The 14,822-nt window shown below is 38.8% G+C and overlaps 1 protein-coding gene across 1 annotated transcript in view; it reads right to left on the bottom strand.

The window, feature by feature from the left end:
* Window positions 1-1,109: 1,109 nt before the first annotated feature.
* Window positions 1,110-14,822, bottom strand: part of LOC125454875 (calpain-2 catalytic subunit-like) — a 79,568-nt gene continuing 65,855 nt past the window's right edge. Inside the window, exons 16-21 of the mRNA XM_059648625.1 lie at window positions 13,237-13,301; window positions 10,015-10,083; window positions 9,326-9,404; window positions 7,277-7,393; window positions 5,114-5,172; window positions 1,110-1,803 (exon numbers count right to left, since the gene is read on the bottom strand). Coding sequence (XP_059504608.1) covers window positions 1,780-1,803; window positions 5,114-5,172; window positions 7,277-7,393; window positions 9,326-9,404; window positions 10,015-10,083; window positions 13,237-13,301 — 413 coding nt within the window. The 3' untranslated portion in view covers window positions 1,110-1,779. The remainder of the gene's footprint in view (window positions 1,804-5,113; window positions 5,173-7,276; window positions 7,394-9,325; window positions 9,405-10,014; window positions 10,084-13,236; window positions 13,302-14,822) is intronic.

The raw sequence follows: 14,822 nt of genomic DNA, 5'->3' as shown, positions 1-14,822 counted from the left end.
TTGGCTTTAGATAGTGAAGCCCAAGCTGCAGCACTGTTCCAGTGGCTACCCAAAGTTAGCAACACCAAACCTGGATAAGGTGATGGCAAGGGGTGGTCAGCAGGTGTGTGATGTGTTGGTAACAGTGAAGCTCCTCCTCAGTGCCCTGCCCTTGAGCTGTTGTACAGAGGTATGTGAGCACAATGAAGTGATGATATCAGCACAAGTGCTGATATTCCCTGTGTTTGGTTGTAGTCACTCCGTATTTTGAAAGCTGGTCCTTATCCTTAGCTGTATGTCTGTAGATTATTACTAGTCACTTTGAACTAATGTCTACATTGCTAATTTGGAGAGGTTACAAGTTCGTTCCAGATGCCTTGAACTCTAGGAGTAGGCATCCTGCTTGGTTTAAAGGCTGAGTTTATTTTTGGCTGTTAGCCTAAGTGAGCCAGATACCTCACTCACCTTTAGATTCTGAACCAGTGCATAAGCAGTTCCCTTTCACAATTTCACACTGAGTTGTCAGTGTATTTTTATGTAAGGTCTTGTTTCCAGTAAATGTTTGGAGATGGTAGTTCTTGAAATTAGAAAACAAAACAGAAGATGCTGGAAAACCTCAACTGGGCTGGCAGCATCTGTGAAGGTAAAAAGAAGTTAACGTTTTGGGTCCAGTGACCCTTCCTTGAAATTAGAATGTCATTACATCTTGTTGTATTGTCCTGAACCATAACTGTCTCCCACAATGCAGTGAGATGAGGCATGGTTTCATTAGCATTGCTTACAAGACACGCGACACTAACTCACTAAGGCTCCTTTGGTAATACTTTGCAAACCTGCAACCTCCACCACTTAGAAAAATAATTGCATGGATGCATCAGTGCCTGAATTTTCCCTTCCAAGCTGTGTGCTATTCTGACCTCAAAGTTCCTTCAGGCGGTGGATCACTATCCTGGAATTCCCTTCTTAACTGTACACTAGATGATCTTCAGCGTTTCGAGAGCCATCTCATTACCACCTCAAGCATAAACAGGGATTGCCAATAAAACACCCATATCCTATCACAGAATAAAATCAAATCAAGTCATATGAGGGCTTCCCCAAAAAGGCAGTTGACAAATCATGAGCCAAAGTTTCCCACGTACTGTTTAATTTTCAGGTACAGTTTTTGTTAAAAGCAATTTAATATTTCTGATTATATTAAGCACACAGCTCTGCAAAAACCACTCAGTTTCCATATCCATTATAATTTTAAAATAAATGATAGCAATTACCATTCTTTGAGTACCTAATTAGTAACAAAGTACATGCACCCAGACATGTTTTCCATGGTTTTTTTTCCCCACTTCAGTTTGAATATTACATTTGCATTTGAAATATTGTATCCAAAACTGTAATCCTGATTCTACTCATCTGCAGATCTCGGCATTGGCTTCATATCTGCATTTGCAGACCTATTTTTAGAAGTAGTGTGAAGTTTAAATGCTTTGGGTTTTAAAAGAAACTGAGCGGATTAATAATTGTAATGAAAGACACATTCTCAGCAATCCAAACATTGTCTTATACAAAGATTAAAATACTCTTCAGGAAATATGAGTTCTGATTGGTTAATTCATTGCCCCCCAAAAATGTTGAATAAAGTACATGACAGCAATGCACTAAAAGAAAGCAAACAACCATATTCCCTCACTCCATACGTATTCATGATGCCAATAAGTAATTCCCATTTTTCCATTATTGCTTAGACATGTCTGCGGTGAGTGTCTGTTGACTGGTCAAAGTCTGACTTCTTGCAGCTGGACATCAGTTTAGTACCAAACTCAACCACTGAAAAGAAAAATCAAATCACTGTAAATGAGTTTCAGACAATGCAAATTAGGAAGACCATATCATGTTTGTACATTAAGGAATTTCCCAACCAAAAAAACACACTTTGATTTAAAACAGGAACTCTTAGCATTGCATGTAAAAATGAAAACTTAGAAAATTCTAAGTTAAACTAAGCACGTGGAGCTGTAAGGAATATTTTTCAAACCCCTTCTTGAATTGGATAAATTGGAATGAAAGCTTATGCTCAATTTCTATGGTATTCTTGTTAGCACTAACAGAGTCTAAAAAGCGGATTAATGATGAGAGGAAATAAAAGATGTTAAGATTAATGAGAATCTCAGTTGGGGGTAAAGGCACAAGAAATAGGCAAAGATAACAAAGCTAAAAGAATTGAGGTGAAATTGTGATTCTTTTGTTAGCTATGTTGGACTTTGCTGCTTGTTGCTTTCACGAGAAAGAGTATCCTCCATATAATTCCACAGTAGCAACCCAAGAGATCAGCAATGCATATGAAGTCAAGCTTCAACCCACAACTACTAATATCACCATATCTGCCAGCCTTCTGGATGGTAGTTACCAGTATCCGTATTGCATAGCTCTGACTCTCAACATAGAAATTTTTTTTTTGTCAGGTAGATAATATAAAGATCTGTAGAAATGTACGGCTGAATCCCGTCCATCAGGCTACAGCTGACCAATAAATATGGCCAGTCAAATGAAAACACTCAGTAAAGAATTTCTGCAATAACCACCCTCGTTATGTGCAAGGTTGCAGGCTTTGCAAGATGCAAAAAATTAAGACTAATTTCTAGAAACAGCTGTTTTTAAACAATGATTTCTGGAGCTGCCCCCTCACCACCCTAGTTACATTGGTGAGAAGTAACAGAATACTGAGCAGTTGGCTTCAAATTAACTTTTAATTAGGTCAGTGCCTTTGACAGTGATCATTTGTACCTACCCATTAACACTGAAATATTGGATCATGTGATCATGTTATGGAAAATGATAGAACTGTTCAAAAAGTTCAAGTTCTAAATTGAAGTAAGGCCAATTTTAACAGTATTAGACAGGAACTTTCAAAAGTTGATTTTGGAGGAGACTATTCACAGGTCAAGGCACAGTTGGGAAACAGGAAGTCTTTAAAGATGAGAGTTCACAGACAGAATGTTCGTGTTAGTGTGAAGGGCAAGGCTGGTAGTTGTAGAAAATGCTGGATGACGAGAGAAATTCCATCTCTCTTCGAGAAGAAGGAGGCATAAGTCAGGTATCGACAGCTGGGATCGAGTGAATCCCTAGAGGACTAGGAGTATACTTAAGGAAACCAGGAAGGCAAAAGGGTTAAGGAGAATCCAAAGAGTTAAGTACATTAAAGACATGAGTAACTTGAGAAAGAATAGAGCCCCTTAAGACTCAATGTAGTCGTCTGTGTGGAACCAGAAGAAATGGGTGAGATACTAAATGAATATATTGTCAGTATTTATTGTGGAGAAGTACATGGAAGCTAGGTAACTTAGAAATAAAACTGTCTTGAAAAAGAGTTTATGTTGCAGAGGAGGAAGCACTGGAAGTCTTAAACACATAAAGGTAGATAAAGCACCAGGACCTGATCTGGTGTTACCCAGAACTTTGTGGGAAGCTAGGGAAGAGATTGCAAGGCCCTTTGCTGAGATATTTGTAACATTGACAGCCACAGGAGAGATGCCAGAAGACTGGATATTGGCTAATGTGGTTGCCATTATTGAAGAAAAAGCTGTAAGGAAAAGTCAGGGAATTATAGTCTAGTGAGCCTTACATCAGTGATGGGTAAGCTGTTGGAAGAAATTCTGAGGGACAGAAATTTTATATGCATTTGGAAAGGCTGGTTAAGAATAGTCAACGTGGCTTTGTGCATGAGAAATCATATCCTGGGGAGTGCGATTAGAATCGTGCAGCATGGAAACAGACCCTTCGGTCCAACTAGCCCATGTCCACCAAGTTCCCAAAATAAACTTGTCCCACTTGCCCGTGTTTGGCTCATATAGCTCCAAATGTTTCCTATTTATGTACAAATCCAAATGTCTTTTTAATGTTGTAAGTGTACCTGCATCCACCACTTCCTCTAATAGTTCACTTCGCACATGAACCTGTGTTCTTTTTAAAACAAAAAGCTGCCCCTCACGTCCTTTTTAAAACTTTGTCCTCTCGCCTTAAAAATATGCCACCCCGCACCCCACCTTCCAAGTTTTGAACTCCCCAACCCTAGAGAAAACAACTTTGTTTTCACCTTAACTATGGTCCTCATGATTTTATAAACCTCTATAAGGTCACCCCTCAACCTCCTATAATTTAGTGAAAAAAGTACCAGCCAATCCAGCCTATTTCTATAACAGAAACCCTCAATTCCTGGCAACATCTTGATAAATCTTTTCTAACCCTAGCCAGTTTAAGATTCTCCTTTCTATAAGGTGACCAAACTGCACATAGTACTCCAGAAGTGGCCTCACCAACATCCTGCACAACCTCAACATGAGTGTTGTTGAACAAAGAGACCCAGGGGTGCAGGTGCATAGTTCATTGTAAATGGGTCAACAGACAGGATGGTGAAGGTGGCATTTGGCAAGCTTGCCTTCATTGGTCATAACAATGAGTATAGCAGTTGTGATGTCATGTCATACAGGACGTTGGTTAGGTCACTTTTAGAATGCTGCTTGCAATTCTGGTCACCCTTTTATAGGAAGGATGTTGTTAAACCTGACCGTTCAGAAAATGTTTAAAAGATGTTGCTGACACTGGAGGGTTTCATTTATAGGGAGAGGCTGAATCAACTGAGGCTTTTTTCTCTGGCGCATCAAGGGGTGAGGGGGTGACCTTTTCAGAGGATTATAAAGTCATGAGGGGGATGGATAGGTTGAACAGCAAAGATTTTTGTCCTGGGGTGGGGGAGTCCAAACTAGGGAACATGGGTTTAAGCCGAGAGGGGAAATATTTAAAACTAACCTGAGGGGGGTAACTGTTTCACGCAGAGGGTAGTGTGTGAATGGAATGAGCTGCCAAAGGAAATGGTGGAGGCTCGTACAATTACAATACTTAACAGGCATCTGGATGGGCATATGAACAGGAAGGGTTTAATGGGACAAATGCTGGCAAATGGGACTAGGTCAGATTGGGATGCTTGATTGGCATGGAAGAGTTGGACTGAATGGTCTGTTTCCATACTGTGTGACTCTGACTCTAATTCACTTTCACTGCATTTGTCAGGAAACATGGAACAGGGTATGTAAAATACGTTAGAGTTTGTATCGATTCATCTCCACCACAAAATACATACCTGAAATATATCCAGTTCAGTATATCCCTCATCATCCTGGTCTAATTGCTTAAATATTCCTGAAAAAAGCAAGAAAACAAATGGGCCCATTTCAAAACTGAATCACCTTTCTTTCAAGATGAGAATTGGGGATAGGTGATTTTTCTTGAAAAGTTAAACAGCTGGGTCCTTCGGTATATTTGCAGATCTACCTGTTCTCTTAAAAAGTGTAACCGAGTAAAGCAGCAAAACTAATTCCTTGTTTGGAAATACATTTGAAATGGAGCCTTACATTCACATTTCTAGGTAAATTGTGTATGATAGGTTTAATTTAAGGAACTAGATGAGGATTTCAAACTTGTATCAGTTGAACTGCAGCTATAAGAATGCAACTACACAGGTGAGGAAGAATCTTGGAAAATATAATTGTGTCCTTTGTGCCCTTAACCCCAATTTTCCCATAGGCCCCATTATTTCTATAGCGTGATTTTCTATAACACAATGTTGCACTGGAACACAACTGTCACGTTATATTAGAACCCAATGGCTCAGTTTTAAATTGCAAACTTCAAGTAGGCAGGAGAGCCGAATGGTCACGGTAAGGTCAGAATTAGTGACGAATCTTCGCTTATTGCCCTGTAGCTGGGGAACAGACCTTGTTGATGTGACAAAGTAAAGCCGAAGTATAGTTTGCTGATGAATAAAGTTTGGGGAATGTTAGTGTGTTCCTAGGCAATTTTTGAATTCTATCCAATAATGCTGGTAGCCTTAGATAATCTCTCCACTAACAGCGGTTAGGGTGTTAAAACTCATCTTTTATTTCAGTCATCTTAGGCCTCTGTTCTCTCCTCTCAAATATATGGTGCCATCTGGCTTTCCTACAGATGTTGGGTTAATACCTCTCTCATTCTTAAAGAATTTCAAGTGATCCGTCCTTGTGATTTGGCAGAAGATATAGTTAATCTCCATTGGTGAGAATTCTATTGTTATACCATAAAACCATAATAAATAGGAATAAGAATAGGCACAGGCCATTTAGTCCCACAAACCACTCTTGCCATTCACTAGGATCATGACTGATGTGCCATTTTTAAGGTCTAAAGGTGTCTGTCTTTACCCCTACTAATAAAAGAGCCTACCTATCTCAGCCTTAAGTACACAGTAGGACTCTGCCACAGCTCTCCAAGGCAAGGAATTCTAAAGACTCTCAGCCCTCTGAGAAGAAATTCCTCCTTATCTCAGTCTTAAATTGGCACTGCTTTATTCTGAGATTATGCCCTCTAATCCTAGGTTCTCCCATAAGGGAACACATTCTCTCAGCATTTACCCTGTCAAGCCCGTATGAATCCTTTAATGCTTCAATTAGATCACCTGTCATTCTTCTAAACTCCAGCAAGTAGAGTCCCAACGTGTTTAGCCTTTGCTCACAAGACAATCCCTCCATGTGAGAGATAGTCCTAGTGAACTTTCTCTGAACTACCCCAACTGAAATGATGTCTTTCTTTGGACAGACTTTCACAGTGCTCCAGGTGTAATCTCACCAGCACTTTGTACAGTTACAATTAAGACATCCTCAAACTTATACTCCAACCCCCTTGAAATAAGGGCCAACATTCCATTAGCCTTCTGCTTACCTGCTGCACCTGTATGCTAGCTTTCTGTGTTCCATGCACAAGTACTTGTAAGTACCTTTGTGTTGCATCTTTCTGCAGTTTTTCTCTTTTTAAATAAGTGTTCTTTTATTCTCCTTTCCAAAATGAACAACTTCACATTTTCCCACATTACACTCTATTTGTGAATTTTGTGCCTACTTACTTAACCAATCAATATCTGTTTGTGTCACTGTCAACAATTCGCTTTTCCACCTATTCTTTGTCATCTGCAAATTTTGCTATAGTACATTCACTTCCTTCCTCCAAGTTATTAATATGTTTATAAACAGTTGTCCCAGCACTGATCCCTGTGGCACCCTCAATGATTACAGGTTGTCAACTTGAAAAGAGCCCCTTTATCAACATTCACTGTTTCTTGCCTATTAGCCAATTCTGTATCAATGACAATATACTTTCAGCACAATGGGTTCTATACTTATACTGCTAGAGAGGGGCTCCTGAAAGTTAGGCCCAACATGCTTATTGAACTTATCTTCTGTTTCATTAAAATCCAGTTTTTCAAATAACTTACTGAACATGGTTTCCAAACGGATTAAAGAGCCAACAAAGTTATCAAAGTCGATGAGAAGCTCATTGTTTGCATAACGGGCAACAAGGATCTGAATCAGTGCATTGTTCAGAGTGAAACCTGGGCAGAAAAGCAGAATGATATATCAATACATTTGTTAATTTTATTGACGACTCATTCTGTGTGCACGCATTTTTCTCATCATTGTATAATTAATGACTAGAATTAATTGGGAATGCAGACATTGTTTTGGCCAAGTTTGGAGTTGACGATGAAGAGGTAGTATTAAAGCACCCACAAGTATTAATATGGCAAAAGAAAGCAGTTGTATTTGTGGATCAGGTACACGTGCCTTAATGAACAGCCTTGACACCTCAAGAGTACCTCAAAGACCTGTTTTTCTCGTGAAAGAGTACAGTGATGGAGGATTGTTTTAGAATAAATGATGGTTAGTTAAGAGTATTAAGAGGCCTGAAACCAAAGTAGGTAAATGAACATAGCTGAAGTTGCAACATACTCAAGAATGTGAATAGCCGACCAAGCGACCAATAGTCTTCCAAGCAACAAAAATATAAGGATATTCCCACTGGGAAACCCTTTGCGTTTAATACGTACAGGGCAGGAGGTTTATGAAAAGTTACATTTCCCCATAGGGTAAATGGGTAAAGTGCCTCAAAGAAAAACTCATATAGATCATCTTTCTGTGAATTCTTTTCCCTGAAACACTAATCAACACTTCCAATTAATCTCACCATTTCCTCTGCAAAGTTGGATGCCCGTTTTATTCTTATGTATGCCAACATTCAGTTCATCAAACCTACCCAACATTTACTGAGTTCACATCTACATTCTACCTCGAGTACACTTTCCCATTCTACTCTCGTTGCCAGATAGATGTTTGCCAGATTAACAAAGAAAGAAGCAACATGGTCTGTTTCAACTTGTTTTATTTACTGTACTCTGTGCCTAAGTGCAGAATACTTTCCTGTTCCACAGACCAATTCCACCTTAGTGAAAGTTGGCTCTAATGTATGTGTTCTCATTTGTCCCCAGTTAGTATGAACTGCTCCTGTAGCAAGAATGTGCAAAATATAAAATTGACAAGAGTATTCGCAGTGTTAGTATTACTGCTCAATTGCGCCCCCATCCAAAAATCTGTTAATCTCTGTGCACTCAATGACACATGCAGCTCTGAGATAAATTATTATAAATTTCTGATCTCGACCCTAACTGACTGAGCCTTTATTTTGTGACCTGTAAGCATCCTCTCAGCATTATCCTAAAAAGCCCTCAAAATGAAATGACTACTCATTGATCTAAACACTCGTGAATGTAGGCTTCTTCAATGCAATTGTTCTTGATAGGACGATCTCCTTATTGCAATAGTCAGTGAAATGAACCTTCACTGCAATTCCTTGAAAGTAGGTATATCTTTCCTAAGGTGGGGTGACCTTAGCAAGGTCATATTAAGCAAGACAATAAAGATGGAAATTAGCATGCATGATAATACCATATCATTACCACCAACTTTTAAATATATCCATCCTCATTTTTGGGTGAATATCACTTTTGTTGGCCAAATAATTTTGGTGGAACATTGAGAAGGGATCAAGTGCGCCAAATTCTGTTTCACCTGCAGAAATGTCACCATTAAAAATGAAGCAAGAAAGGGCAAATACAGGCTGAGACTTATCATCAGGAACTGTCTGAAGAAGATAGTCATAAAGTAGGTTGATGAGACAACAAGGATGATCTTTTTTGGGCTTAAAAGATTATTTTAGGGTTTCTAAAAATTCTTGTGTTCTTAAACGCTCAATAAATACTAAGCTGTCTTTATACCCTAGAAACAACAGGTCTCCAAATGCAAACCAAAAGAACTGCGGATGCTGTAAATCAGGAACAAAAACACAAGTTACTGGATATGCTCAGCAGGTCTAACAGCATCTGTGAAGAAAAAATCAGAGTTAACGCTTAATGCTTTCTCAGAATGGTCTCCAATTGCACTTTGGTATCATATAGATGATGGGGCCAAATGAATTGTTCACATATTACCTGCTTCTTCAAGTGCCATTCTCATTTCATGTGAACTCATGGTACCAGAGCAATCAACATCCATCTTCTTAAAGATTCTCTGGATGTCAGAAAAGAAAAAAAAATTATGCTTTTCTAGTTTTATTTTAAGCTTTCTGTCAAACTTTGAGTGATGAAAAATAAAAGACCTTTTAATTTTCTACAGTATCAATCAGAAGGAATATAGCATAACAAATAAACTATGGTCACTGAGATGAATCATGTTAACTGCAGTTCCTGTGTAGCACCGTAACTTTCATAAAACAGTGCTATCTCCCAGTCTCCAATTTTTCTATTATTGAATATATACTTTAAATCAATTAGAAAAACACAAACTCTCTCCAAGTTTCTCGCAAGTTTCAAGCACTCCTTTCAGTCAAAATTATAGGTTCACCTGTTTATTTGGTTTCTTTAAACATCATTTCCTGTGGCTAGCAGAGGGTGCACATTTCATGTTTTGAAAAATTTCTTTACAAAGATCAACTGTGACACGGGGTTGATTTTTGTGTACAACCTGTTGGGGCCATTCCAATAGAATGACTGCAGTGACTTGGTTGAACCCCATTTAAGTTAATCTGCTGAACGATCTGAGCAGTACAGACCCTTAAATGCAGTTTATTGATCTGTGAATGGAAAATCCAACAGACAGTGACACAAATCAGTAAACTCACCAGAAGCTTCTGTAATTTGATCCAAAATGTTTTGAATTCCACTAGTCCAATTTTTCCAGATGCATCGTACTGTTTTACAATTCTCATTCAGGAAAACTACTTGAAAGTACCTCACATACAGAAAAATAAAAATTTTAGTAAACCCTATCTTTTATGTCAATCATCAGCACCAATCTTATATTTGGGTATGATCTGCTCAGGCAAGATCTGGGTTGAGACTTGCATATGACTCGGTTGTTTGGAAGTAAGGAAGTTTCTCCAGCATGTGACAGAATGATCAAAAACCATACTTCTTGCATTCATTTCACAATCTCAACCTGGTCATCAGGACAGGCAGAGAGGTAAAGCCATTCCCCAAGAAATTCAGGAACAAAAACAAAAATGAATGCAAATTGTTGCTGCTAAGCATCTGACAGTTAATTGAAGACTGACAATAGCAGAAACCTAGATTCAAATAACCAGTTTGGCAAGAAAATTATTAATAAAGTGGATATTCAGAGACTGAGTCACAAATTAAATTTCATTCTGATTTTTATTTTGGCCTAGGAAAGAGGAAGAAATAGGATTAAAATAAATTTTGAGGATCCTTTGTGGTACAGTGGTAATTTCCCTAGATCTGAGCCAAGAGACATGGCTTCAAGTCCCACCTGCTCCAAAGGTGTGTCTTAACATTTTTGAACAGGTTGATTAGAAAATTCATTTTAAAAAAAGGAAGAAATAAATGCCGATCTTCATTCCAAACAAAGGAGGGTAGAGCTAGCATTAGTGGATTAGGCATGGAGTTTAGCAGCAAAGATAGTTGAGGAACAATGGCAAGTGTTAAGAAAATAATTCATGATTCACAACGAAGACAGAAGTGAGAAAATAACATCCTAGGAAGTAGATAAGCCATTGTGATTAACTAGGAAAGTTAAAGATAGCATTAAAATTAAAGAAAAACATACAATGTGGCAAAGATTAGAGATGTCAGAGAATTGAGTAAGTTCTAAAAACTAACAAAAGATGACCAAAAATAATGAGGGAGAAGATAAACTTTCAGGGAAGATTTGCAAGTATATCAAGATGAACAGCGAGAGCTTCTTCTAAGAATAAAGGGTAAGCCATTCAGGTCTGAGGTGAGAAAGAATTTCTTCATTCAGTTGTGAACCCGTGGAATTCTTTCCCAAAGGAAGCTTTTGGGCCAGTTTGTTAGATATTCAAGAGGGAACTGGGCATAGCCCTTGTAGCTAAAGTGATCAGGGGTATGGGGACAGGAATGGGTTACTGAGATTGCACGATCAGCCATGATCATACTGAATGGTCGTGCAGGATTGAAGGGCTGAATGGCCTATTCCTGCACCTATTTTCTATGTTTCTTTAAACATATAAAAAGGAAAAGAGAAGCCAAAATGAACTTGAGCCCCTTTGACAATGAGGTTGCGGAAATAATAATAATGTGAATGGATATTTTGCAACAGTTCTCACAGTAGAAGACACCAATAATATTCCAATAATACTAAATAACCAAATAGCAACATAAGTACAATAACAATCATTAGAAAAAAGTACTCAGGAAACTAATGAGGCTAAAGAAATATGTCTTAGAGACCTGATGGGATGCATCCTAGGATACTAAGAAGTAGCTAGAGGGATGGCGGATGCACTGATATTAATGCTCTAGGAATCCTTAGATGCTGGAAAAGTCCCAGAGGATTGAAAACCTGAAAACGACATGAGTTTATACGAAAAGAAAAGGAGACAAAAGAACACATAACAATAGGCCAATTAACTTAATTTCTGTTGCCAGGAACTACTGTGACTAGTGCCTATGATCAAGGATGCAAAAACAGAGAATTTCAAAATATATAATATAATCAAACAGAATCAGCATTGCTTCATGAAGGGAATATCATGCCTGACAAATTTATTAGAATTCTTTGAAGAGGAAACAATAGGACAGATAATAGGGAAGCAGCAGTTATAATATATATGGATTTTCAGAAGGCATTTGATAAGATACTACACAAGGCTACTTAACAAGACAAGAGCCCATTCTTTTGAAGGTAGTTTATTAACATGGATAGAGAATTGGCTAACTAATAGAAGACAAAGAGTTGGAATAAGAGGGCATTTTCAGGATGGTAATCTATAGCTGATGGTACACCACCAGGGAGCAGTGCTGGGGCCACAATTATGTACAACATATACTAATGACTTGTCTGAAGGAAGTGAATGTATTGTCAGCAAGTTGAAGAGATGGCACACAAATAGCTGAGAAGGCAAAGTGGTGAGAATGACACAAGAAGTCTGCAGAGGGAGATAGACAGGTTAAGCTGGTGGGCAAATCTTGGCAGATGGAATTTAATGTGATAAAATATGAGGTTATCCAGTTTGGCAGGAAGAATAGAGGAACTGAGTATTATGTAAATGGAGAAAGACTGCAGAAAGCATGAAAACAGAGGGATTTGGGAGTACTCATGAATAAATCACAAAAAGCTAATATATAAATTCAGCAGGCAGTGGAGAATGAAGAGATAGAAGAGTTATTTAGACCTGAAATGACAGCTTGCTTTATCTCCATGGATACTGCCTGACCCACTGTGATCTCCAGCACTTTTTGTTTTCAGTACAGATTCCAGCATCTGCAGTAATTTGCTCCTACTAGGCAAATGGAATAGTGGCCTTCATTTCAAAGGGAATAGAATACAAAATTAGGATGGTGTTGCTAAAATGATACAAAGCACTAGTCAGCCTAAAGCTGAAATACTGTGACAGATTTAGGCCAGTTATCTCAGGAAAGATGTACTGTCATTGAAGGCAGTCCAGAGGAAGGTCCACCAGATCGATCCTGGACAAGAGTGGAGTGTTTTGTGAAGACAGGTTGAGTATTTTGGACCTGTGCTTATTGGTTGCTTTCCCTTGTGGGAGAGTCAAGGATCAAAGGGCATAATCTCGGAATGAGGGTTGCAGATTTAAGATAGAGATGGGGAGGAATTTCTTCTCTTAGAGGGTAATGAGCCTGTAGAATTGTTTACAGCAGAAAGTGGTAAATTAAGTTCATTCAAGGCTAAAATACAGTTTTAATCCGTAAGTGAATCAGGGATTATGGGGAAAAGGCAGAGAAGTGGAGTGGAGGATTAACAGGTCATACACGATCTAATTTAATGGCAAAACAGACCAGTTGGGCCGATTGGCCTATTTTTCCTGTATTATGGCCACACATGGAGTCATTTAAAAGGATACATCCAACAGACTGATTATATTTCGACAGGTTTCCAAACTGAAACCATCACTTTTAATGTCATCCCCTAAAAAGAAAACAGTGCATATTATTACAGAATAGGGAATGAAAATATCATTTAAGTCAACATTTGTACAATTGCATTAATGATGTAACATGACATTTGTACACACAGAGTCTTAGAGACATACAGCATGGAAATAGACCCTTCAGTCCAACTTCTCTATGCCGACCAGATATATATATTATCCTAAATAAATCTAGTCCCATTTACCAGCATTTGGCCCAAATCCCTCTAAACTCGTCGCACTCATATACCCATATAGATGCCTTTTACATGTTGTAATCATCCCATCTTCTACCACTTCCCTTGGCAGTTCATTCCATATATGCACCATCCTCTCCATGAAAAAGTTGCCCTTTAGGTCCCTTTTATATCTTTCCCCTCTCACATTAAACTTATGCCCTCTACTTTTTGACTCGCCCCATCCCAAAGACCTTGTCTATTTACCCTATCCATGTTCCTCATGACTTTACAAACCGCTTTAAGATCACCGCTCAGTCTCTGATGCTCCAAGGAAAATAGACACAGCTTATTCAGGCTCACCCTATAGCTCAAACCCTCAACTCTGGCAACATCCATGTAAATCTTTTCTGAACTTTTTCTAGTTCCACAATATCCTTCCTATAGCAGGGAGAACAGAATTGCACACAGTATTCTAAAAGTGGCTGAAGCAACATCTGTATAGCCACAACATGGCCTCCCAACTCATATACTCAATGTAATGTCCAACAAAGGCTAGCATACCAAATGCCTTCTTCACTATCCTATCTACTTTCAACCTCACTTTCAAGGAATAATGAACCTGCACTCCAGAATCTCTTTGATCAGCAACACTTTCCATGACCTTACAATTAAATGTGTAAGCTCTCCCATGATTCGCTCTCCAAAATGCAGCAGCTCACATTTATCTAAATTAAACTCCATCCCCCACTCCTCAGCCCATTGGCCCATCTGATCAACATCCCATTGAATTCTGAGGTAACCCTCTTTGCTGTCCACTACATCTCCAACTTTAGTGTCATCTGCGAACTTACTAACCATACCTCCTATGTTCACATCTGAATCATTGAAATAAATAACAAAAAGCGGTGGACGCAGTATCGATCCTTGTGGCATACTGCTGGTCTCAAGCCTCTAATCTGCAAAGCAACCCTCCATCAGTACCCTCTGTCTTCTATCTTCAAGCCAGTTCTGTATCCAGATAGCTTGTTCTCCCTCTATTCTCTGAGATCTAACCTTGCTAACCAGTCTACCATGAGGAATCATGTTGAACACCTTACTGAAGTCCATATAGGTTATAACCGCTGCTCTGCCTCATCAATCATCTTTGTTACTCAATCCAGTTAATGAGACATGATTTCCCATGATCAGTCCTTGCCTTTGCAAATACATGTAAATCATGTCCCTCAGGACTCCCTCCAACAACGTGCCCACCAGCTATGTCGGGCTCACCGGTCTATAGCTCCCTGGCTTTTCCTTACCACCTTTCTTAAATAGTAGCACCACGTTAGCCAACCTCCAGTC

This window comes from Stegostoma tigrinum, chromosome 9 (assembly GCF_030684315.1).
Source record: "Stegostoma tigrinum isolate sSteTig4 chromosome 9, sSteTig4.hap1, whole genome shotgun sequence".
In the NCBI taxonomy this organism is placed as follows: Eukaryota; Metazoa; Chordata; class Chondrichthyes; order Orectolobiformes; family Stegostomatidae; genus Stegostoma; species Stegostoma tigrinum.
Note: the sequence above shows the minus strand (reverse complement) of the source record. Positions and strands in the feature narration are given on the sequence as shown.